Source organism: Leopardus geoffroyi, chromosome C1 (assembly GCF_018350155.1).
Source record: "Leopardus geoffroyi isolate Oge1 chromosome C1, O.geoffroyi_Oge1_pat1.0, whole genome shotgun sequence".
NCBI lineage: Eukaryota > Metazoa > Chordata > Mammalia > Carnivora > Felidae > Leopardus > Leopardus geoffroyi.
In genome coordinates, this window is record NC_059328.1 from 214,989,822 (window position 1) to 215,013,712 (window position 23,891).

Below are 23,891 nucleotides of genomic sequence, written 5' to 3' on the forward strand. Positions count from 1 at the left end.
TCAAGGAATTTTAACTCTTCATTAGCTCTAAGTTGGGGGATTACTTTTTAATTTTAGGATAGGTAATAGCACTCCTGGCTTTATCTCACTTACCTTTCTTTTAGGCAACCACTGTATAAATATGTAACATAGTGGTGTGTGTGTCCTTTTATACACTTTCTTTAAACTGATCAGATTAAGAAATTGAAATTTATACAAAATGCCCTCTCTGTGTTACTAATAAAAATAAAAAACCTGTATGACAGAAATGCTTCTGTGAAATGAACCCGTTTCTCTCTTGTGCTTCCAGTGTGGGAAGTAGAATTCCCTCACAAGAGCCTCAGGCGTGCACATTCCAAATAGGTTGTAACTTACAACCAAGAGCACATTCCAGATGGAAGTTGGCCTCCCAGTCGATGGGTTTCTTGGAGCGAAAAGAAATAGCCCAGCTCTGGAGATGGATTTGGCCCTGCTTGAGCGCAGGCAGTTCCTGGTGAGGAAACTGCGGTGCTTGCTGAGATCGTGGGGAGCCTGGGACCTTGAAGCAGCCAGATGTGTGGGGTTTATTTGAGGGGTGTCACCGGATGTCCTGGGAATGATGAACCCGTACAGCTTGTGGTAGTTCTAGTAGTTCCCAGTTCTAGACCGGGAACCTTTGAGAGGAGAGTTTCCCTCCAGGGGTTCATCAGTGGGAATGTTTTGCAACTAAAACAGCATAGCTATGGTTCACTGTACGGGAGGAACAGCACATAGCTGCTGGAAGCAAGGGAAGAGAAGTGGGCTCTTTCCTTCATTACTCCTCTGCAGCCTAAAATCTATCACTGCCCCCCTGTCATTGCTGGCAAAGTGATGACCTCGTGAGGACAAGACTCAAAATAGCACCAACACTGAGTTCAGTTCAGGGGGTATTAAGCAGAGCCATCATTTCTCAAAGATTGTTCACTCGAGTACGGTGGTAGAATAACATTCCTTGACCGAAAATTACTTTTTCTTTTGAGTTTCTTGGAGAAGCAGTCCTGAAAATTGTCAGTGGGTCAGTATGAAGTTCGGTTGCATATAAGAGGAGACAAAAAGCAAAGTGAAACAAGGTGGTTTCTCAAGTGAAATCTGGAGGTCATCAATCCAAGGCTGGCATGTTGCTCAGGGACCTGGGTTCTTTTGTTTCACCATCCTGATTGTGGCTTACATACTCACAGTCACTCGTGGTCCAAGGTGACTGCTAGAGCACCAGTCATCAAGCCCATATTCCAGGCAGGAGGAAAGGAGTGAGTGGAAGCAAAAGAAGCACACCTCCCTGCTTCTAGCCCCCAATAAGGAGCTTTTTTAAAATCTTAACCTGTCAGGAATGTAAACACATGACTAAAGTTAGTTGCAAGAAAGGCTGGAAATTTGGGGCTTTCAGTTGAGTGTGCTGCCACCCGAAGTGCCACTGGAGTTCTGTTTCTAAGCCCTGGGGAGAATGGATATTGCATTGGCGGTTAGCAGTCTCTGACAGTAATATGCTCTAGTGTTCTCTTTTGAAGTTGCACAAGTTTGGGGTAGTTGGTGCACATAAACCAGTTTGGCCTCTGGACTGAGGACCTCCATCTTTTCTAATGAGCAGGCTCAGAACAGGCTCTGGTTTCCATTCTTGTGCAGAGCTGGGAACCCAGAGCAGTTTCCAAAGGCCCAGCCTTGTTGTGTCCAGAATCTCCCAGTTCTACCCAGAGTCTGCGTTTTTGGGTGGGTTTTTTTTAAAGGTACTCTGTGGAATGAACCTGCAAGTAGTTTCGGGAATGGAGGTCCTAGAGTCGAGCTGTCAGATTTGAATGTTGGTCCTACCACCACCTCCTTTGGGCAAGGTTTTTCCCCACCCCCCCCCCATCCGTGAAATGGGAACTGTCAAGTAGTTGGGACTAATAAGTTACAATACAAGAGCGTATTACGGTGCCCAGTGCATAAATGCTGGATGCCTACCATTTGTGGGCCATTTTGCAAGGGAGAAAGGAGTTTGTGGGCTCATGTAGGTTCAGTAAAGCATATCAAGTAGGGGGCATGGGATATCCACTTTTTTTGGATATCGTAAAATTAGTGCAAAGAAGCCTTCAAGGAGGCAATGTGTCATGGGTTCTAGGGGGCTGTATATTAGCTGGCACCAGGTTATCTGTGGAACTTGGAAGCAAAAATCGGTCCTTGAGTTCCGTGAACCCAGAGTTTCTAGTTTGGAGTGGGACCCAGCATTGGAAATTATTTTTTTAAGTTCTTCTTCCTTCTTTTTTTTTTTTTTTTTTTTTTTTTTTTTGAGTATTTACTTATTTTTAAGAGAGAGACAGAGTGTGAGCAGAGGAGGGGAAGAGAGAGAGGGAGACACAGAACCTGAAGCAGGATCCATGCTCTGGGCTGTCAACACAGAGCCCGACGCGGGGCTTGAAATCATGAACTGCGAGATTATGACCTGAGCCGAAATTGGATGCTTAACTGACTGAGCCACACAGGCACCCCTGTTTTTAAGTTCTGAATGGGAAGTTTGGAGACCATTGCTTAGCTGAGGTTTCATTCATCTCCAATCTCTGGAGTATGTATGACCTGTGTGTACATCTGTACATGCTTGCCTTGCAGCATACTGCTGACCCAGGGTATTTTCTGATTTAGCACTTGTGTTTCAGTGTGGGTCCTGGATGATGCATGATAAGCACCCTTTACAGTTTTCCTGAAGCAGACCCAAGTTGAAATGCAAGTGTGGTAAGCCTCATATAGGGCACACTTAACTGATTTTCTGTCTTTAGTAATACGAAATTAAGCCTTAAGCAGGTTAGGGTCCCATTATGAAATAGAAACCACCTTAACTATTCAATCAAAAAAAATGAGGGGGAAAAAAAAAAAACCAACCTGGAGTTGAAAAGGTTGGTAGCAAAAATGGGAAAAGGTAAGGTTACTGAAAAACCGGTAATTTGTAGGGAAACCCTTAACACAGTATCCAGTGATCCCATGAGTCATTCTGTCCATTTGTAGGTGATACCAATGCCTCTCCACTTACGATCTCACCTGGATCGTGTGTGTGTGTGTGCGTGCGCGCGTGTGAGAGAGAACATGGAAAAATAGAAAAATTGGCTTATATCTACAAACATATATGTAAAAGAAGCTAGGAAGGGGGCACCTAATTGGCTCAGTTGGTGGAGCACATGACTCTTGGTCTTGGGGTTGTGAGTTCAAGCCCCACATTAGGTATAGAGGTTACTTAAAAATAAGATCTTTTAAAAAAAAAAAGTAAACATCTTGAGAAGAGGGTAATCCCACCTACAAAAAGTAAGGAATAAAATATACAAAGCTGCTACAGTTCTTGTTTCTGTACCAGCTCATGAGACGGTGGCTGATATTTATACAACTTCTTTCCTTCCTACCTGTTCTATGTTCCTTTTGCCCTCCACCAGCCCCTCAGCTGGTGGGGTGACCTGAACCTTCATTCCTGAGGGGTTTGAGTCCTTAATAGTCCAGAGGTCATTGCAACTTTTGTCTTTGATTAGCTTTTCCCCCCAAGTTCAGGTTTTCTTTTTAATGAAATTTCAAACATACATAGAAGTAGACTCGTGTCTTAGAAGTGTCTGGGAAGGCCCCACGATCTGAGTGCCAGCAGATTCTGTGTCTGGTGAGGGCCCTTTTCCTGGTTTGCAGACAGGCATCTTCTTGCTGTGTCCTTGGGTGGCAGAGACATTTCCTGACTCTTTTTTTTCTTATATCCATCTTTAGATGTTTCATGTATATAAAGAAGAATTTTTTAAGATTTTTACTCTAATTCCAGTATAGCTAACATGCAGTGTTGTATTAATTTCAGGTGGACAGTATAGTGATTTAACAATTCCATACATTACTCAGTGCTCATCCTGGTAAGCGTACTGTTAATTCCCTTCACCTACTTCACTCATCCCCCCCCCCCCCCATCCATCTCCCTTCTGGTGACCATCAGTTCTCTGGTTAAGAGTCTGTTTCTTGGTTTGTGTCTCTCTTTTTTTCTTGGCTCATTTGTTCTGTTTCTTTTTTGTTTTGTTTCTTAAATTCTACATGTAGGTGAAATCATATGGTATTTGTCTTTCTCTGACTTACTTCCCTTAGCGTCATGCTCTCTAGCTCCATCCATGTCATTGCAGATGGCAAGATTTCATTCTTTTGCATAAAGAAGGTTGTGTGCGTGTGCGTATCTCCTTTATCCATCCATTTGTTGATGGACACTTGGGATGCTTTTATAGTTTGGCTAGATAATGCTGCTGTAAATATAGGGGTTCATGTATACCTTTGAATTAGTTCTTTTGTGTTCTTTGGCTAAATACCCAGTACTGCAATTCCTGGATCATAGGATAGTTCTATTTTTAACTTTTTGAGGAAACTCCATACCGTTTGCCATAGTGGCTGCACCAGTTTGCAATCCCATCAACCGTGCATGAGTGTTTTCTCCACATCCTCACCAACACCTGCTGTTTCTTGTGTTGTTGATTTTAGCCATTCTGATAGGTGTGAGGTGATTCTCATTTCCCTAATGCTGAGTGATGTTGAGCATCGTTTCATGTGTCTGTTGGCCATCTGGGTGTCATCTTTAGAGAAATGTCTGTTCGTGTCTTCTGCATATCAGTTCTTTATGCATTTTGGATACTAACCCTTTATCATCTTTTGATCTTTTAAAAATCATCTTTCTTTTCCATTATCAGGGCCCCACCCTCATGACCTACTCTAACCCTAATCACTCCCCAAAAGCCCCATTTCCAAGCACCATCACTAGAGGGTTAGGGCTTCAACATGTGAATTTTGGGGGACACGGTTATAGCAACTAGTGTAACAAACTCCTACCTAACATAACCCAGCTTCAACAATTGATATTTTGCCAATTTTGTTTTAATTATTTCACCTGTTTTTTTCCTTAGACTATTTTAAGACAAACTCTAGATATGTCACTCAAACATTTTAGTGTGCACGGTAACAGATAAGGATGCCTTAAGAAAAAAAAAGACAGACTACATGCAATTATCATGTTAGCAATGTTGATAAAATATCCAAACCCAGTCCATATGTGATTTTCTCAGATTGTCTTAAAGGTGTGTTTTAACAAAAGTTTGAATCAAAATCAAAATGAAGTCCAAGGATTTGCATTTGGTTGCAATCCGGTTCCTCCTCAAAATAAGAAGTTGGTGGGAATGCATGCTGGTGCAGCCACTGTGGAAAAAAGTATGGAGGTTCCTCAGAAAATTAAAAATAGAATTACCCTACGACCCAGCAATTGCACTACTAGGCATTTATCCAAGGGATACAGTTGTGCTGTTTCAAAGGGACACATGCACCCCCGTGTTTATAGCAGCACTATCAACAATAGCCAAAGTATGGAAAGAGCCCAAATGTCCATCGATGGATGAATGGATAAAGAAGATGTGGTGTATATATATACAATGGAGTATTACTCGGCAATCAAAAAGAATGAAATCTTGCCATTTGCAACTATGTGGATGGAACCAGAGGGTATTATGCTAAGCAAAGTTAGAGAAAGACAAGTATCATATGAGAGACAAAACAGATAAACATAAGGGAAACAAAAATATAAAAACAGGGAGGGGACAAAACAAGAGACTCATAAATATGGAAAACACAGAGGGTTACAGGAGGGGGTATGTGAGGGGGGGATGGGCTAAGTGGGTAAGGGGCACTAAGGAATCTACTCCCAAAGTCATTAATGTACTATATACTAACTAATTTGGATGTAAACTAAATAAAATTTAAAAAAATTAAAATATTTTAATATTTGCCTAAATGATGACAATATAATATTAAATGAGAAAGCAGGAAAAGATACTATGTATTCAATATAATACACATTTTAACTCATTGAATTATTTTTTTCAGTAGAATAGTCATTGGCAATTTTAAGTTAAAATAGATATATAAGCAATTTTAAATATACACATTATACAATTACATAAGTTAAAAGGAATTGTATAAAATAAAAAACAGGAAAGGAATACCAATAAAGGTTATCTTGAGATGATAGGATTTCAGTTGATTTTTATTTTTCAAATTATCTATAGAGAATGTTGTACTTGTAATCAGAATAAAAACTGCTGTTTTTATCTATGTTTTGGGGTTTGCACTGTGAACTAATCTTAAACTTAAGAATGTCTTGATTACTGGGGCGCCTGGGTTGATCAGTTGGTTAAGCGTCCGACTTCGGCTCAGGTCATGATCTTGCAGTCCGTGAGTTCAAGCCCCACGTTGGGCTCTGTGCTGACAGCTCAGAGCCTGGAGCCTGTTTCAGATTCTGTGTCTCCCTCTCTCTCTGACCCTCCCCCGTTCATGCTCTGTCTCTCTGTCTCAAAAATAAATAAACGTTAAAAAAATTAAAAAAAAAAAAAAAAAGAACATCTTGATTACTGACTACTTACTGGAATAAATGAAAAAAATGAAACGAAAAAAAAATCCTATATCTATTCATTAAAAAAAAAAGTTAAAGAAACTGGATCATTTCTCCATAGAACATCTCATATTTTGGATTCAGTAAGGAGCCTCTTTATAGTGTCAATCTGTTCATCTGTCACATTTTCTGTAAATTAGGAGTCCAATCGAGAGGCTTGACTACATTCAGATCCCCCCCCCCTCCCCGCCAAGAATACTGAGTTGTTGACAGGATGTACATTGGTGGCATCTTATCAGTCACATAGGCTGGTACCAGTGTCTGGTTTTCCATTTTTCTCATGTTGAAATTCAGTTGGTTCCACTGCTGCCAAGTTGACCCATTATATTGACCATTCACGTAGCAGTTTTAACATTCCTCAGTGGTCATTGTCTAGGTCCTATTATTGCATTTGTCATTGATAAATAGTGACTTTGGGGGGGAAGGGGGACTTTATTTTGAATAATTTCAGATTTATAAACTTGCAAGACCAGTAGAAAGAACTCCAACATGACTTTCACTCTCAACTGTTAACATCACATCTCCTTTACCAGTTTTTCTTGATAACTATAGTCAATAATGACTGTCAGTAACTATCATTTTACGAACCATTTGGAAGTAAACTGCAGGCGTTATGTCCCTTTACCTCTTACCCGTTTCAGGGCATGATTCCTTGAAACAAGGACATTTTTTTTTCTTTTTAAATAATTTTTTTTAAAGTTTACTTATTTAGTTTTAGAGCATGTACATGAGCAGAGGGGCAGAGACAGAGGGAGAGAAAGAATCCTAAGCAGGCCCTGCGCTGTCAGTGCAGAGCCTGATGCGGGGTTTGATCTCATGAACCCATGAGATTATGACCTGAGCCTAAATCAAGAGTCAAGTGCTTAACCAACTGAGCCACCCAGGCACCTCAGGACATTTTCTTTTGTAACCACAGTCTAATTAAAGTTAGGAGATAAATGATATGTTATTAATATCCAGATCATATTTTCCAACTGTTCTGCTAATATCTTCTATAAAGAAAAAATAAAAAGGTACAGGATGCCATCCATGATCACTTTTGTGTTTAGAGGTCATGTTCTTGAGTGACGGTTCCTCTGTCTGTCTTTGTCTTTCATATCTTGACACATCTTAAAGGTGCAGTACAATTATTTTGTAGAACATCCTCAATTTGTGTTTGTCTGGTGTTTTCTCAGGATTTGATTGAGATTGTGCAATTAGGAATAATACAGCAGTTGATGTTATGTCCTCGATGTATCCTATCATGAGTACCATGATGTTGGTTTCAGCCATTACTGGTGATTTAATTTTAATCACTTGATTAAGGTGGTGTCTGCGAGGTTTCTCCACTATAGGATTTTTTTTTTAATGTTTATTTATTTTTGAGGGGCGGGGGAGGAGCAGAGAGAGAGGGAGACACAGAATCTGAAGCAGGCTCCAGCCTCTGACCTGTCAGTGAAGAGCCCGACGTGGGGCCTGAACTCACAAACCATGAGACCGTGACCTGAGCTGAAGTCGGATGCCCAACCAACTGTGCCACCCAGGCGTCCTGGACTTTTTTTTTTTTTTTTTTTTTAAATGGGAGATACTTTGAGACTTTGTAAATACCCATTTCCTCTCAAACTTTTATCCACTACTTTTACTAGCCATTGATTCTTGAACAATTAATACTTCCCAAGCTTTACTTTTATATTTATTAGCACTCTGCCAAAAGGAAGAGTTTTGCGTGCACACACACACACACACACTCACACGGCATGTGCACACACTATAGATTATAATCTGATACTATTTTTTCTTTTTCTTTTTTTTTTTTTTCAACGTTTATTTTTCGGACAGAGAGAGACAGAGCATGAATGGGGGAGGGGCAGAGAGAGAGGGAGACACAGAATCGGAAACAGGCTCCAGGCTCTGAGCCGTCAGCCCAGAGCCTGACGCGGGGCTCGACCTCACGGACCGCGAGATCGTGACCTGGCTGAAGTCGGACGCTTAACCGACTGCGCCACCCAGGCGCCCCCTGATACTATTTTTTCATGCAGATTGTCCATTTGGTGCCCTTCCAAGTTGGCTTTTGGGTCCCTTTGCTGTATCCCCATCATTTTTTGAGTACTTTCTCTGGCATGAGATGTTTTAGGCTCATCACCTACATTTCCTTTCGCAGATTTGGAATTAGCCATTTTCTCTAAGGAGTCTGCTGTTTCTGCAAGGGAGGCCTGAGGGTTTGTGAGTGGAAGAGACTCAGATTTGTTTGAGTCTACCCAAATATCCCCATTTCAAATCTCAAGGTCTCACTCCTTTTCAATCAGTGCATAGGTTTCACCTAAGAGAACTGGCATGGCTGTGAATTTTAGATTGTAATTCTGCAACTCATGAAATTTGGGGCCTGATTTGTAGCCAGTTATGCCCTGTATCTCCACGAATTGAGATATTTTTTTAAGACTGCCATAGAAGTGCTCTAGTTCTCTGATCATGACTTGGCTTTCAAAGTTAAGGCCTGAACTTGTTGTTTTCTGTGAGTACACAATACAATAAAAAGTAGCCAATTCATTTCACTCTCCTGTTGATCATCATCACCATTATAAACATCAAGTGTAGCATCTAAACTTGGTCTTTTGAGCCTTGTCTTCAATAGGCACTTCATGCAAAACAACTGTAAGTCTTTTTTGTTTTGTTTTGTTAGTGTTTGAGAGAGAGAGCTTGCCCGGGGGAGGGGCAGAGAGAGGTGGGCAGAAGATCCAAGCGGGCTCCACGCTGACAGCAGTGAGCCCTGTGTGGGGCTCTAACTCAGGAACTGTGAGATCATGACCTGAGCCGAAGCCAGACGTTCAACTGGCTGAGCCACCCAGGTGCCCCAAAACGACTACAAATCTTAACATACGGCATGGCATATGTTACCAGATCTAATTTTCTACTGGCAGTGAGGTCTTCCCTGAATTCAAGCTCAAACATGGTGGTGAACTAAATGCAGAAACACATCTTTGAGGGCCTGTTTCTCAGGACCACTCCAGGTGCAAAGCTTTGTACTGGTCAGTGTCTGACTTGGAAACAGAGTTCACTCTAGGTATTTCAAACAGAAGAGATTTAATGCAGGGATATGTTATAAGGATGTCTAAAGGACTGAAGGAGCAAAAGAGAGAAGGGAAGATTACTTATAAACAGACAACTGCAGCTAGGCAACTGACATCAGCCAGGGCTGGAGAGAGATTACTCAGAGGCCACAGCACATGGCTGGGGCTGGATTTCAGCTACCTGGCAAGGACCCAGAGCCTGTATGTCCAACTTCATGTGGCTGCCCCTGAAGCCCCCACCACCTGGCCCTTAGTCCCTGATGTTCTTACAGCCAATGCTGCTATAGCCAGGGTCGCTGTCAGAAATCTGAACAGGGGTGCCTGGGTGGCTGCCGGTTGAGTGTCTGATTCTTGATTTTGGCTCAGGTCATGATCCTGGGGTGGTGGGATCAAACTCTGTGCTGTCAGCACAGAGCCTGCTTGGGATTCTCTCTCTCCCTTTCTGCCCCCCTACCCCAAATAATAAACATTTAAAAAAAACCTGAACAGAAAGAATCATTTTTCCTCACCCCGCTTGCATCTCATAGCAGTGCCTCCCATTGGTAGATGCTAAATGGAAGTCCGCTTAGTAAGGAAGTCTCAGAATGTAATTTGGGGATCTGACTACATTATGTTGTTACGTTACATTTCAGGGCACAGAAAGTTGAAGATAGGAGACTGGGAGCAAAACAGCAACACAAACAAATGAATAAACAAATGAGAAGATGCTCAAAGTTAACTCCCAGAAATCCCAACCGGTTGAATCCAAATACTGAGCTCCTGTTGCATGCTGGGCATGGTGGCGCTAGGCTTTGGAAGTGCATTGGGGAACAAAACACAGTCCCTGTTGTCCTGGGATTTACAGTCACAGGGTAGGGATAGACAGCCAATAAGCACTTCATCTAGAAGCACCATTACCTATATCTGACAAAGAATTTTTATCTTGATACACAACACACAAAACAAAAATAAATGTAGAAAGATAGACCACCCTAATAAATGGTCAAAGAAAATTGAGCAGATCATTCACAAAAGAGGATATTCCTTTGGTCCATAAATATGAAAGGGTGCTCAACTGTGTCAGTCATGGAAATGCAATCACAATGAGACACCACTACATACCTACAGCTTGGCTAGAAATTAAAAAAAAAAAAAAAAAGGCTGGCAACGCCACCAGGTGTGGCAAAGTGTGGAACAAGGATATGGTCCATTGGAACGAACACTTTGGAATCCTGGTCAGAAACATCTACAGGAGCTAAACATCATACCTACCCTCTGACCTGGCAATTCTATCGTTAGATTTACAACCAAGAGAAGTTCAAGTATACGTTCATGAAAAGACATGTGTAAGACTATCCATAGGAGCTGTATTCATGAAAGTTCAGACCTGGAAATCACCTAAATGGCCACATGGATAAAAGAAAGGTTAAAAGTTGTGACATATTGGGACACCTGGGTGGCTTAGTCAGTTTGGTGTCCGACTTCAGCTCGAGTCATGATCTCGCAGTTTGGAGTTCGAGCCCCACGTCAGGCTCTGTGCTGACGGCTCGGAGCCTGGAGCCTGTTTCGGATTCTGTGTCTCCCTCTCTCTCTGCCCCTCCCCTGCTCATGCTCTCTCTCTCAAATATAAACATTTAAAATGAAAAAGTTGTGACATATTTAGATAATTGAATACTATTCAATAAAAGCGAGTGAGCTGCTGCTACATGCAGCAATGTATGGATGAAACTCACAGAATGTTCAACAAAAAAGCCAGATATAAGAGTTTCTATCCCATTTGTTTGAAGTTCGAGAGTAGACAAAACTCATCTTTGGTGATAGAATCGTGCTTTGGTGGTATTGATGGGGTAGAGGCAGGAAGGATCCTGCTGGTGTGCTCGAAATGTTCTGTATTGATTTGGATGGTGTTTCCACTGGTGTATATATGAATAAAAGCTCCACAAGCTGTAAACCTAAGATTTGTGCATTTCACAGTATGTATGTTATTCCTTAAAAAATTACTAACAAAAAAAAGCAAAAGAAATGAGAGTGTCATGTAAATGTAAGTGCTAAGAAGGAATTAAGTGATGTGATGGGTAGATGGGAGGTTGACTGACCAGAGCTGAGACCTGAATGGCGATGAGGAGGTAGCCACATAATGAGTGGAGGGACTTCCTGTGAGAGGGGACAGCAAGTGCAAAGGCCCTGAGGCAGGACCACGTTTGCTGTGTTGGAGGAACATAGTCAAGGCCAATGGACTGGAACACTGTAAGCAGGGCCAAAGCAAGCCTTTATTTAGGGTGGCTTTTTTAACAGCGAGTGGAAAGCATGAAGGGTATGAGATAAGGGGTGCTGGGTATGGTTTCTCATGAGTAAGGGAGAGAGAAACCTTTGATGACTTTTTTAATTTTTTTTAACATTTATTTATTTTTGAGACAGAGAGAGACAGAGCATGAACAGGGGAGGGTCAGAGGAAGAGGGAGACACAGAATCTGAAACAGGCTCCAGGCTCTGAGCTGTCAGCACAGAGCCCGACGCGGGGCTCGAACCCACGGACCGTGAGCTCATGACCTGAGCCGAAGTCGGACGCTTAACCGACTGAGCCACCCAGGTGCCCCTGATGACTTTTAATTCTGTGGCTGGGACATCTGGAAGGCCGGACGCTGGGGTTCCACTGACAGCAGGACTGGGGAGGCAGTGGAGTCAGGGTTGGTTTGGACCCTTTAAAGTGGACCTACTTTTTAATATCCCTGGAGTTGTTGGGGGAGGCAGTGGGTGGTGGGGCTGAAGTTCTGCACCAGCCCCAGGCTAGGCACTCATGTCTGGAGCACACAGGTGGCATTTCCAGCTTCAGGCACCTGGGAGAACAGAGAGCAAGAAGGAACACAAGGTGTTTAATGACATGAGGTTTTCTGGAAAGAGACTCGAACTGCTGAGGGTTTGGATTGAGACTGTTTTAAAAGTGCTTCTTTAACAAGCTCTCTTGAGCGCTCTCCCCACCAGGCACTGAGCGCCCCAAGGTGAGCAGACTGCCTGGGCTTCCGTGTCCAGAGCCAGAGCCGCAGGCACTGAAATGCAGATCCCAGGGCCCACCCATGACCTTCTGATACGGAGTGCTGGAGGCATCTGCATTTTCCAAGTTCCCCGGGTGAGTCTTTTTGCATACTGAAGTTTGAGAATCTCTTACTTCCAGTGGCCGTGTGTGTGTGTGTGTGTGTGTGTGTGTGTGTGTGAGAGAGAGAGAGAGAGAGAGAGAAAGGGGGGCAAAGTGGGGGAGAGAGAGGAGACAGGGAAAGAGAGCAACTTCCTCTTTCTTTCCCTCTCTCAGGGTGGGGCTACTCTGGAGTTCAGGAAAGCAGTCAGTTCTGTAAGCTTTGCTGTGTGTGTGTGTGTGTGTGTGTGTGTGTGTGCGCGCGCGCGCGTGCGCGTACACGCTAATGTGTGGGGGGCGGGCACGGTGTCCCAGGAGGACAGAGTTTGCATTGATGAAAACCCTTCCCAGCCCTTTGATACCTCTTTCCCGCCGCTCTGAAGTTAACTAGCTCCGTCCTCCTGCATCCTGCTCTCCAGCTGCACTCGCTCACGGGCCAGGATGGGATTCTGTCTGGCCCTACGCATGGTGCTGCTGCTCCTGTCCGGGGTCCTGGCCCCTGCAGTACTCACAGGTAAGGGTGCTCCCTCAACTCTGCTGCCACCAGCCACCCGGGGCCAAGAAGCACCTAGAGCCAGATTCTCCACGGCCCACCGGGCAGAAGGAGCCCTTCCCTCACAGAAGGTGGAACCGCCATTTGGGGTGGTTCTTTGGAAGGCTCCTGGGAGACAGGCCGCCAGGAGCCGCGTTGATGTCCTGGGAGTTGTTAGCCGTGGGGACGATGGCCCCCGAAGCAGGAGGGCAATTTAAGCAGCAGGGCCAGGGACGTTAGCTGCCTGGGGGGACATGGGGGTACCCCAGCATGCTAAAATCTGAAGGCTTCCAGTCAGGAAAGGGCACTAGGCACAGGGCAAGCGGCCGAGGGACCAGAGGCGCCAGGCTCCTAGACAGAAAACCACAGAGCCCTGCCGTTTTACGTTTCAACCCTGCAAGCCCTTCTCTGCTGGCTTTCTGAAATGTCCTTTCAGAGTGAAGACCCAGGTACTAGTCTCAGCCCGGGAAAAATTCCAGAAAGAGCACAGAGCCTGAGACTCCTTGGCAAAACCATGATGAGGACACTGGACTTGGGCTCTGTACTTAGGTCAAAACGGCTGGGTGTGGGATTCAGTGAGAAGGAAGGTCCCACCAGGCTCAGGGTGGCAGGCTGGCTGGACCTCAGGCCCGGTCCTGGGCATGGCTCTAGGGCCCTCTGCTGGGAAGGGCTGTCCCGGGCCAGCTTCAAAGCCTGAGAGAGAAAAAGCCCAGGTAGTTCACGGACGGTCTTTCTCTGTTGGCTGTAAGGTGGGCCACAGGAGAAATATTTCAGGGCCCTTGTTGGGGGTGGTCCTGGGGCTAGAGGAATGAGTGGGAGGAGAGACCCCCGGAGACCTTCTCTGCAGCACCGACTTTGGGGGGAATGTCTGTGCATCTATAGGAGTGGCAGCTGGATGCCAGCCACATGAGCATGGCCCTGGGGAGAGTTACTGGGGGACATGAGGCCCGGTGGGACAGCCACACTCAGGCACACACGCCAGGAAGAAGAGGGTGATGGCAAATTGCCTGTGGGCATGCAGGCCCCTCTAGACGTCCTAGGAAGAACCTCTGGTGCTTGGGACTGGTCCTTGCAGATCCCCCACCCCCCACCCCAGCCCTGCCTGGTGGTCAAAGTGGGTAGGGGTGAAGGTGCTGGCGCCTGCCTGCCCAGGCTCTGGGACCGTCTGGGGAGCTCCTGTCCAGTTTCTTGTTTCCAGAGTAGCCAGCTCTCCCAGCCCAGGATGCTGGCCAGAGGCCCTGGATCAGACTGCATACACAGCCTGGGTGGGTGGGCTTTGTCCACTGCCACAGGAATGTTTGGGGACGTGTTTGGCATCTCTGGGGCCTCACCCGGCCTCACCTCCCTCCACGTGTCCTACCGAGAACAGGCAGGCCAGCTCCACCCCGGAGTCTTTGGGGTTTTGGCCGGCTGTCATTCTTCCTGCCGTTTGGGGAGGGAGGATGTTTGGGAGCCTCTCGGCTACCCCACTTTGGGCCAGAAGCTCTGAGCAGGTGTGTATAGGGCCCAGCAGGCCCCCTGCCCTTTGCTCGGTGGGCTGGGGTCCTGTGGCAGGCAGGCAGGCAGGCAGGGAAGGAGTGGCCCCGTGGCTGAGCTGCGGGCCCTGCCTGCCGTCCTCCGTCCTCCGTCCTCCGTGTTGGTTGCCTGTGGCTGCCGCTACTGGGTAGGGGGAGCAGCCCAGGTTGAGCAGGCGGGAGGCCAGGCCAGGGATGAAAAGGCCCTTCATGGCTGGCACAAAGGCTGTCTGTGAGCACGGGTGCCTGGCCTCGGGGCCCAGTGGTCAGAGTGAGTGTTAAACAAACCTATTTACCGAAAGGCAGGGCGGTGGAGGCGGTGCCCTTGGCAGTGTCCCCAGGCCCCTTACTTGTCCTGGTTTCCTTGGTCAGAGTCGCAGGACATTGCTAACTCTGGCCTTTGGAGCTTAGATGTCCTCGCAGGTCCCCCGTGGGGTTCTCAGCTCACCTTCCGTGCCCGTGGGCTCATGTCTTTGTTCACGCAGGGCCCTCTGCCCGTCTTGCTTTCCCTCATCTTCGCTTGTCTGCAGACGGGGCCTCCTGCTGGCAAACTCCCTGACAACTTCTTCTGTTTATGGCTCCCCCAACATAGATCTGGGGGCAAAGGGGCTTATTGCCTTTAAACGTTGTTTTTCCCTTTTACTACAGCAAGTTGAGAAAATACAGAGACAGGTAGGTGCGCCTAAGAAAATGCTTTGGCCCCTTCCGGCAGCTGTACTTCCTTTGCCGGAAGGCTGGTGGCCGAGTCCAGGTTGCAGTTCTGGGCTGTGTACGCTGCTGGGCCACCCCCCTGGGCTTGCAGGGAGCTGGCAGGCCTTTGGGACACTGGATATTTGGGTGCAGGTGAGCCCTGGGCCAGCCTTTGGGGGTCTCCCATGATGGTCAGCTGCGGCAAACGGACAGCACACAGATCTGCCCGGCCCGTGTCTGGCCGGAGGGCCCCGGGGGCCAAGGCGGCAGCTGGTGATGGCAATGACAGCACAGTTACAACTTGTGGAGGCCACGAGAGGCATGGCCCAACCCCCATTTCACAGACTGGGAAGTGAAGTCGGGGAGAGGGGAGCAGAGTCAGCCTGCTGGGGTCCCGGGGTGACGTGACGGACCCAGCCCTCTTGATTTGGAAACCCATGGGTTCCAAACCCCCTAAAGTGTCAGGGACTGGTTGAGTGTCGGAGGAGGGGTTGGAGGGGGGTACACGCAGCAGGGATGAGGCGGCCTGGGCCAGTGTGTCTGGCAAGGAGAATCCAGGCTTCTGTGGGGAGCCACAGAGTAGGGCTGGGTTACTGGGAGCAGAAGGGGAGAAGGCCTGGGTGTGTCCCCAACTGCCCTGCTCTGAGGGCCCACTCTCCTCCAGAGATGGCTTCTGAGCTCTGGCAGAGAGCAGAAGTAGATGCTTACCTGGGCCTACTCCAGGCAGCTGAATCCCCAGATGCCACCCAGGTTGGCTGGGCCTGGTCCCCAGTAGCCCTGTGGTGGCTTCCCTGTCGCCGGTGTATGGAGAGCAAGTGAGGGCCAGTGGTTTGTCTGTTTATCTGGGAAGATAGGCATTCTGTGAGCCCCACACTTCAGGGCCTAAGGGGTGGGCATTTTTCTTTGGCCTAGCCCCCGGGAGCCTGAGGCAAGCATGTCCGGGGGCCTGGCACTTTCCATAGCAGCTAAGAGGCTTGCAGACCCCTGCCCTCCCAGGCAGTGACAGAGGACGCCCAGCAGGGTTGCTTCCCCACTCTGCACAGTGTGGTCTTTGCAGCTGGTGGGAGGCCGGGGGTGCCCCCAGACATGGGCACTGCGGTTCAGCCTCAGGTCCTTCAGGTGGGAAGCTTCCCCTACACTGGGTGCCAGGGACCTTCTGCCCCCAGGAGGGCTCCTTGCCAGGGCTGTTTTCTGGACAGGGATGCTGGCTGGGGTAACCAACCCCTGGGGAATAGGACAGTGGTCCCGGTCTGCAGGCTGAGCCTCAGAACTGACCCAGCCCAGGCCTGGGAGAGGCTGCAGGGACAGGGCGTCTTGGGGAGTCTTGTACAGTTGGGGGAAAGATTTTAAGTTGACAGCAAATTTGCAAGGATCATCCAGCGAGCTCTGGTACACTCTGCTTAGATTCACTTTTGCCATAGTTGCTCTTCCTGTCTGTCTGACCCCGCCCCCACCCCCAATCTGAATGCTGACCAGTCTAGAGTAAGTTGTAGATGTCATGCCTTTCTGCCCCGAAATGCTTCTAAGAACAAGGATATTTTCTCACATGACCGGTCAGTTACTCAAGATAAGACACGGACATCGGGGCGCCTGGGTGGCGCAGTCGGTTAAGCGTCCGACTGCAGCCAGGTCACGATCTCGCGGTCCGTGAGTTCGAGCCCCGCGTCGGGCTCTGGGCTGATGGCTCAGAGCCCGGAGCCTGTTTCCGAGTCTGTGTCTCCCTCTCTCTCTGCCCCTCCCCCGTTCATGCTCTGTCTCTCTCTGTCCCAAAAATAAATAAACGTTGAAAAAAAAAAATTAAAAAAAAAAGAAAACGACACGGACATCGATACAGCTCTGTTATCTAAGCTACATATTCACACTTCCCCAGTGGAGCCCGGGGTGCCCTTATCCAGGCATACGTGCTGCATTCTCACATCCTTAGTCTCTTACTTGGAACAGTTCCTCAACCTTTCTTTGTCTTTCCTGACCTGGATGTTTTAGAAAGCACAGTTAATTTAAGACTGGCCCTGAATTTGGGCTTGGCGGATGTCTCCTCGCGATTTGCCCCAGGTGGGCACTGTTAGCAGGAAAGACCCAGAGCAGCCCCCCTCTGGAAGCCGGCTAGTCTGTAAGCAGCTTGGCTCTGGCCCGTCTGTGCCGGAGGGAGTTCTCAGGGGTGACGCCTGTAGAGGAACCGGTGCCCCAGGGACCTGCGGGTGGGTGGCTGGGGCTGCGTTAACTCCACAACCTCCCTGGCTTACCCCTGGGAATTGCATCCAGTTGTTGCATCCTCCGGGGGGCTTCCCGCTCCCGGCAGCACCCCGCGCAGTGCCCGCCTGAGCCTGGGTTTCCTCAGCTCTGAAGCAGGGATACGACCGTTCCAGGCTACTAGGCCACGGAGCAGCTGGAGTCCACGAGGTGGTGCCGTGCTGCCCGCACTACCCTCTCTAAGGACGATGTGGGAGCTGGGCATCCCTGGGTCGCAATCGAGATTAGGCGCTGGCGAGCCCTGACCCTGCCAAAGCCCCCCCAGGGCGTGGAGACTGCCGGCCATTCTGGTCTTGACCGTTAAACTGGGCGCTGGGGCCTCCTGTCGGGGAAGGACGGATGTGGGCCCAGGGTTCGGGAAGTGCCGTGGGGCTCCTCAGACCAGGACCCTTGGTGGGGAGGGGAGCGCAATTGGCATAGCGGAGGTGGGGATATGGGGCTGGGGCTAGCACCCAGGCCTCTGAGTCTCAGCCTGCCCTGCTCCCTGGGCCTGCCAGGTCCTCCACACCTTGCTAACTCCCACCCCATGAGCAGAGAAAGGCTCCTGCAGAAAACACTGCACAGGGATTGATGTGCTGACTGAGCCCCAGCTTGTGTGGGGACAGGGGAGCAGCTCCCTTTTCTTGGGGCTTCCCTTACCCTGACCACAGACACCCCTGCGCACCCCTCTGGAAGCAGCAATATGCTGGCATCACACTTTCTCAAGATCTAGAGCCCCTTGGGGTTTCAGCCTTGGGACACGGGGCGTGTGTGGGCGCCGGGCCCCGAGGCCTGCGGGCTGCACGGCTCTGCCCGAGTGAGGACAAGGGAGGGGGCGCAGGTCTGACTGCTCCTGGGCTGTGGAGTTTGCCTCCCCTCCCCACCTCCTGCAACAGTAGCCTCGTGGGGCTCTGGGGAGGCAGGGACCCTGGTTCCTGCAAGGAGAGTTGCCTCATCTCCCCGGCCTCTTCTCCAGGGCGAAGGCGGACCCTGCCTGCCTCGCAGGGGAAGGGGACCCCTCGCCAGTGTCATCTCACCCAGGCCTGCAGGGCCCTGCAGTTCGGATGAGGGACCGCAGTCTGTGCTGGGAGAGGTGAAGTGCCCCTGCTGCGGGCTCAGGCTCCTCAGGCCGTCTGCCGAGAGAACCCGTTGGTGCCCTTACTCCCCTCCTCCACCTCCGGGTCTGTCTTCACTGCAGCCCGGCCGCAATAAGCCCTCCGGGAGGGCCAGTGCAGCGCCCACCCCGCAGTCCCGCACACAGCGCCACCTCCGCGGCCGGTTAACCGCGCGGGGCCACGTCCCCGTCGGCCCCGCCGCCTGCGCCCCAGCGCCCCAGGGCCTCAGCGCCTGAGCGCCTGTCCTTGGCCTTGCAGCCGAGGGCCCGCAGGAGCCCGCGCCCACCCTGTGGAACGAGCCCGCCGAGCTGCCGTCGGGAGAAGACCCCGTGGAGAGCACCAGCCCCGCCCGGGAGCCCGAGGCCACCGGGCCCCCGGCCCCCACCGCCGCGCCGAGCCCCGAGGACAGCACGGCGCGGGAGCGTCTGGACCAGGGTGGCGGTAGGCGCGGGCCGGGCGGGGGCGGGGGCGCGGGCGCGGCGGGGGCCGCGGGGCTGACCTGCCGCCCTCCGTCCTCCGCAGGCTCGCTGGGGCCCGGCGCCATCGCGGCCATCGTCATCGCCGCCCTGCTGGCCACCTGCGTGGTGCTGGCGCTCGTGGTCGTCGCGCTGAGAAAGTTTTCCGCCTCCTGAAGCGAATAAAGGGGCCGCGCCCTCGCCGCGGCGCGACTCGGCTCTACCCTCGGTGGCGCCCCGGTGTCTCGAGTGTGTCCGCGCGTCCGCGTGGGGGCGAGCAGGGCGGGCGACGACTCGCACCACGTGCGCGCGGGGCCGCCAGCAGGAACCGCGAGTGCTCGCGTGGGGTCCCCCGCCCCCCAGCACAGCCCCGGTCCCCACACCCCCTCCCGTCCCAGCCCCTGTCCCGAGAAGTGCCCGGGGCCCGCCCCCTGCGCTCCCGCTCAGACTCAAGCGTGGCCGCGGGCGCAGGAGAGGGGGCCGAGCCGTCGGGGCTCCCAGCCCAAGGCTGGATTATTTTGGGGCCCGATCTGGCCAGCCGGGCCCCATCTGCGGAGCTCCAGACCCGCCCCGCCAGCGTCCCCAGGAACCCCTCCGCCCCAGGGAGCCGCAGGAGCAACCCGGTTCCCAGACCCACCGCAGCCCCAGGCTGCCTCCCTCCTCCCGGCAGCTTGGCCCCGGCCCTCAGTTCTTGGTCACGTCGTTTTCCGTGCTTCCTGGGAAACCTAGCTTTTATAATTTAGAAGGAGATTTAAAATAGAGGCTGAGCTGCTCGGAGCACAGCAGGGAAGAAGCCAGAACTGCGTCCCTTTGGAGTGAAATAGAAGACTGGAGGCCCGGAGGAGGGGCCGTCTGCGCACCCCGGGATGGTTTGATAGCCAGGGCCCTGGGCGGGCTGTGCGTGGTGCCGGTGGAGGGAAGCTGTCCGTCCTCTTCTTTCTCTGCTCTTTGTAGCAACTCTTTTGGCTTCATTGGCTTCCCTGAGCTCCCGACCACGCCTGCTCCAGCTAAGACCAGTGTCCTCCCCCTCCTGGATACTCCAGATGAGCACTCGCTCAAAACACACGCAGGGTTAAAAGTTTCTGCTTCTATTATAAAGGACTGTTGTAAAACCGACCAGCTTTCATGCAGCAGTTTACATGACTTCATCGCACACAACCTCGTAACCAAAGCCCTAGTCGGCACAGATGATCCAAATCAGCATGCTTCAAAAAGATAAACTGGACAAGGGCCAGAACCAAGGGTCACTCCCTCCCCTTTGCCCCAAGGTCCCCGCCCCCAAGAGCAGCACAGGGCTCAGGAATGGCCCCTCTCCCCCTCTGCCCACTCTTGGGGGCCTTGAGTGGGGGTCTTCCCCCTGGGGGTGTAACAGAGGCCCCACGAGCATCAGTCCGTCACTGTTGAGCCAGACTGTTGCACGTCTGCATCCTCAGAAATCCATCCAAGTCTCAAAGGGTCTGAGCTCTCAAGAATGCCAAGAGCCATGCTGTGGCCTGTGGGAAAAAGGCTACGAAGTCCCACTTGACCCAAATCCCGGGCTTCTAACAAAAGGCCTGTTCTGGCACGGAGCAGAGTGCATCCCGGCAGAAAGAGTGTGGTCCCAGGTAGGGCTGGGCAGGGTCAGATTCCAGGCCCGCCACACTCCGGGACAGAACCAGGAGTGGGGCTGGGGTATCTGTGAGGGTTACCTGGGCTGGGGGAGGAGCTGCAGCCTTTGGGGGAACTTGCTAGCACCAAAAGTGGGAAGCAGTGCCCGAGGTATGAAGCCTCAGCCCCATGCCTGGTGTTAGACATCCTGTGGGACCACCACCCACTGATAACTCAGTCCCACCGCGGTTTTCCAAACACGAGTTCTCGTTTCTCGCTCTGTTCCACTGCGGCAGAAGGGTGTCCCTGACTCCCTCAAATTGCCTCTTCTGTTTCTGGAATCCTTCCATAGGTGGAGCCCCAAATCTCCTTCCATTCTGAGATCCTAACCCTGGCTGCTTTTCCTTATCCTGGAAGCCATCTCAACCCCTTTCTTCAGGACCTGCCTCCTCCGTTAGCCTTGAAAGGAGTTCTTCTCTCCCTGCCCAGAACCAAACACCTCATTCCCGTGTGCAGCAAGGCAATAAAGAGTAGACCTTCACCTCCTTTATTTTATACATGATGCTTCTTTTAATGCAGCCAAAAATGATATTTGCTTTTCTCGGAACCAAAACCGATACAGGATGCAGTGACCAATTCATTCCTTACAACACCTGGGCTCCTGAAGGGGCCAGAAGACACAAGTTACATCCAGCTTGTCAGGGAGCCAGAGGTGGCGTGGGCCCTCGGCCAAGCTCTGGTAGGCCTGCCGTGAAGCAGGGCCTGGCCGTGCAGCCAGAGGCTGGCGGAGGCTTGGGGAGGGGAGGACAGAGGCATTTGGTCTCTTGGTCCTTTGAATTGGAGACCAAGGGCTGCTCAGCAAGCTCAGGCAAGGGCGGGCCATCTGCACGCACGCACGGAGGATTCCGATGGCTTCCAGGGGAGAGAAGGACATGTGCAGGCGGTCACGACAGTCCTTCCACCCTGCCCTCGGCCAGGGACACCCCCGGTCTGGGGCTTCCTCCAGCGCCTGGGGAGGGGCCGATGCACCTCCGCCCCCTCTGAGAGACAAGAGGGACAGGTGGCATAATACTGTTGAAAATACACTTTCTCGTTTACAAATGCAGCAGAGGAAGGACGTAGGCACCCCTTCTCCCGTTTGCAAGCAAGGGGGCCGCGACGCACGTGGCAGGGGGAGGGGCGGGGGTGACTCCCGCGCGAGGCGCTTGCCGTCCCCCAGAGCCCTCCACCATCTGTCGGGGGCTGCCTGCCCCGAGGCGCTGCTCCAGACCGCCCACGTCCTTCCCCCAGGCTGGCGACCGGGGCCGGGTGTCATTGCCGATTTCGACTGCCCAGCTTCCTGCGGTCCTTATTCTGGCTGCGCTGAGGGTCGTCCATCTTGTGGACACGGAAACATTCTTTGAGGTTCTGGGACCGGATCTTGGGATTCAGGATCTCCTCAGTCATGGAGCTGGGGAACCAGCCTCTCTCCTGGTCATGCAGACGCTCGCCAAAGATCCACCCTGTGTAGAGAGGGGTCGGGGAGGGTAAGCAGCTCTTGTGGGGGTGAGAGCTGAGGGCTGAGCCCCCAGCCCGGCCAGGGAGTCCGGTTGGCCCCTCCAGAGGACACCTGCTCGACGAACCCCTGCCGGAGACAGGGAGTTTGGGTCTGTCTCCCCATAAGCTGGGAGAGCACTGCCCTGACCCCCTCCTGGGGAACGTGGTCCTAGGGTGCCACGGGGTGTCCCAAATATATTGACTTTGAAACCCATTCCCGAGCCCTCGGCAACTGTCGGCTGCCCAATGTGAGGCCAGGAGACCCCAGGGACGCCCCCCAAGGGAGAGGTACCTAAGCTGACCACCTGGTGTCTGGAATGCCACCATCACTCTGTTGGGCAGCCTGTCTCTGAGCCCCGGCCTCATGACATCTGCTTCTGCACACGGGGTGTAGACACCCCCACCTTATCCCTCAGGCTGGTGCAGAGTCCCGGGGGTGGGAGCGGCACGAGTGGGAGATGCACCCAGACCCCCAGCCCTCACCGTCTTCCGTCTTTTCCAGGATGTTCAGGATGTCGGCCAACTCCAGGGTCAGCTCGTCTGGCTGCTGGGCCACATACGGGTGCACGCACTGGACCTGAGGGCAGTCTGAGGGGAGGACGGGGAGGTGGCACGTCCTCGTCACCACGTCACCCGCCCTGCTCGGGACCCAGCAAACCCCGGACACCCCCCGTCGGTAGCAGGGCAGGCCTGCCTGTAACAGAGCACCCGGAAAGGGTCTGTCTGAGGGAGAGGAGAGTTTGGCTGCAGAGAAAACGTGACTAAGATGGCCAGGGGCTCTGGAGAAAAACAGTATATGGGTAAAGGGCCGGACGGGCTGGGAGGGGGTCTGATTTTGGACTTGAGAAGGCACTCCCTGGACCTGACGTGTTGGCCGCAGTTTGGGAGGCCCGGACTCGGCGAGCACAGGCAGGGCTAGGAGCTGCTCTGTGAGGCAGGTGCACGGGCACCCTTTTATATTTTATAAGGTTTTCAGAGAGCGGGCAACCCCAAAAAGATCACTGGCATTTGTCTTCTGGGCCCAGATTCCTTTCGTTTCCTGGTGGTGCCTGTCACTTAAGACTCAGTGACTTATCTCTTCACTAAGCACACAAACGTTTGCAAAGCTCAGGCAGCCCGATGTCCACCATGAGGGTACTAAGCTCGCAGCTCACACACAGGCCCTCTGGGCCGGGGAAGCTGAGCTGGCCTCTGGGGGCTGGTAAGCACTGCCCCACCAGGAATGTGGAGAATGCCTGCCCCTCACCTGCCCTCATCCGTCCTCACCTGCCCTTGCCTGCCCCACCCAGCAGGCAGCCTCCTCCCTGAGGGCACTCACCCAGCAGCCGAGAAGTGAAGGAAACAAACTTGGTTCTCCGGTTGGGGGCCAGCGAGGTCATCCAACGCTTCATCTCACTCCTGGGACACAGAGGACGACTGCCGGAAACACAGAGCGACCGCCCTTCCTCCCCCCGGGGAGCTTGGTGCCCAAGCATCCCACGAGGCCACAGCAGGACAGCTCGGGAGTTGGGGGGGGTGGGCAGAATCCGGGCAGAGGCACGGGGGAGTCCTGTAGACTCTCCCCGACACACCTGAATGTCAGCTGGTGAGGGAGAGCCCTCCCGGACACCCCCAAAGGCACCCCGGAAACCGGAAGCTCTCAGACATGTCGTTGTCCCCGTCCGGATGGTG

The 23,891-nt window shown here is 51.5% G+C and overlaps 2 protein-coding genes across 3 annotated transcripts in view; one reads left to right on the plus strand and one right to left on the minus strand.

Annotated features, from left to right (window-relative positions):
• Positions 1 to 12,044: 12,044 nt before the first annotated feature.
• Positions 12,045 to 19,325, plus strand: SNORC (secondary ossification center associated regulator of chondrocyte maturation). Its single transcript, XM_045481759.1, has 4 exons — positions 12,045 to 12,559; positions 12,914 to 13,076; positions 18,901 to 19,083; positions 19,165 to 19,325. Exons 2-4 carry the CDS (start codon positions 13,004 to 13,006, stop codon positions 19,272 to 19,274), a joined length of 366 nt encoding a protein of 121 aa, XP_045337715.1. The 5' UTR covers positions 12,045 to 12,559; positions 12,914 to 13,003; the 3' UTR covers positions 19,275 to 19,325.
• A 1,890-nt stretch (positions 19,326 to 21,215) lies between these two features.
• NGEF (neuronal guanine nucleotide exchange factor) overlaps positions 21,216 to 23,891 on the minus strand; it is a 69,200-nt gene continuing 66,524 nt past the window's right edge. For both annotated transcript variants that reach the window (XM_045481748.1, XM_045481749.1), the window contains 3 exons: positions 23,539 to 23,618; positions 22,704 to 22,808; positions 21,216 to 22,186 (listed from right to left, as the gene is read on the minus strand). In XM_045481748.1, the coding sequence (XP_045337704.1) occupies positions 21,996 to 22,186; positions 22,704 to 22,808; positions 23,539 to 23,618 (376 nt within the window). In that variant the 3' untranslated portion in view covers positions 21,216 to 21,995. The remainder of the gene's footprint in view (positions 22,187 to 22,703; positions 22,809 to 23,538; positions 23,619 to 23,891) is intronic.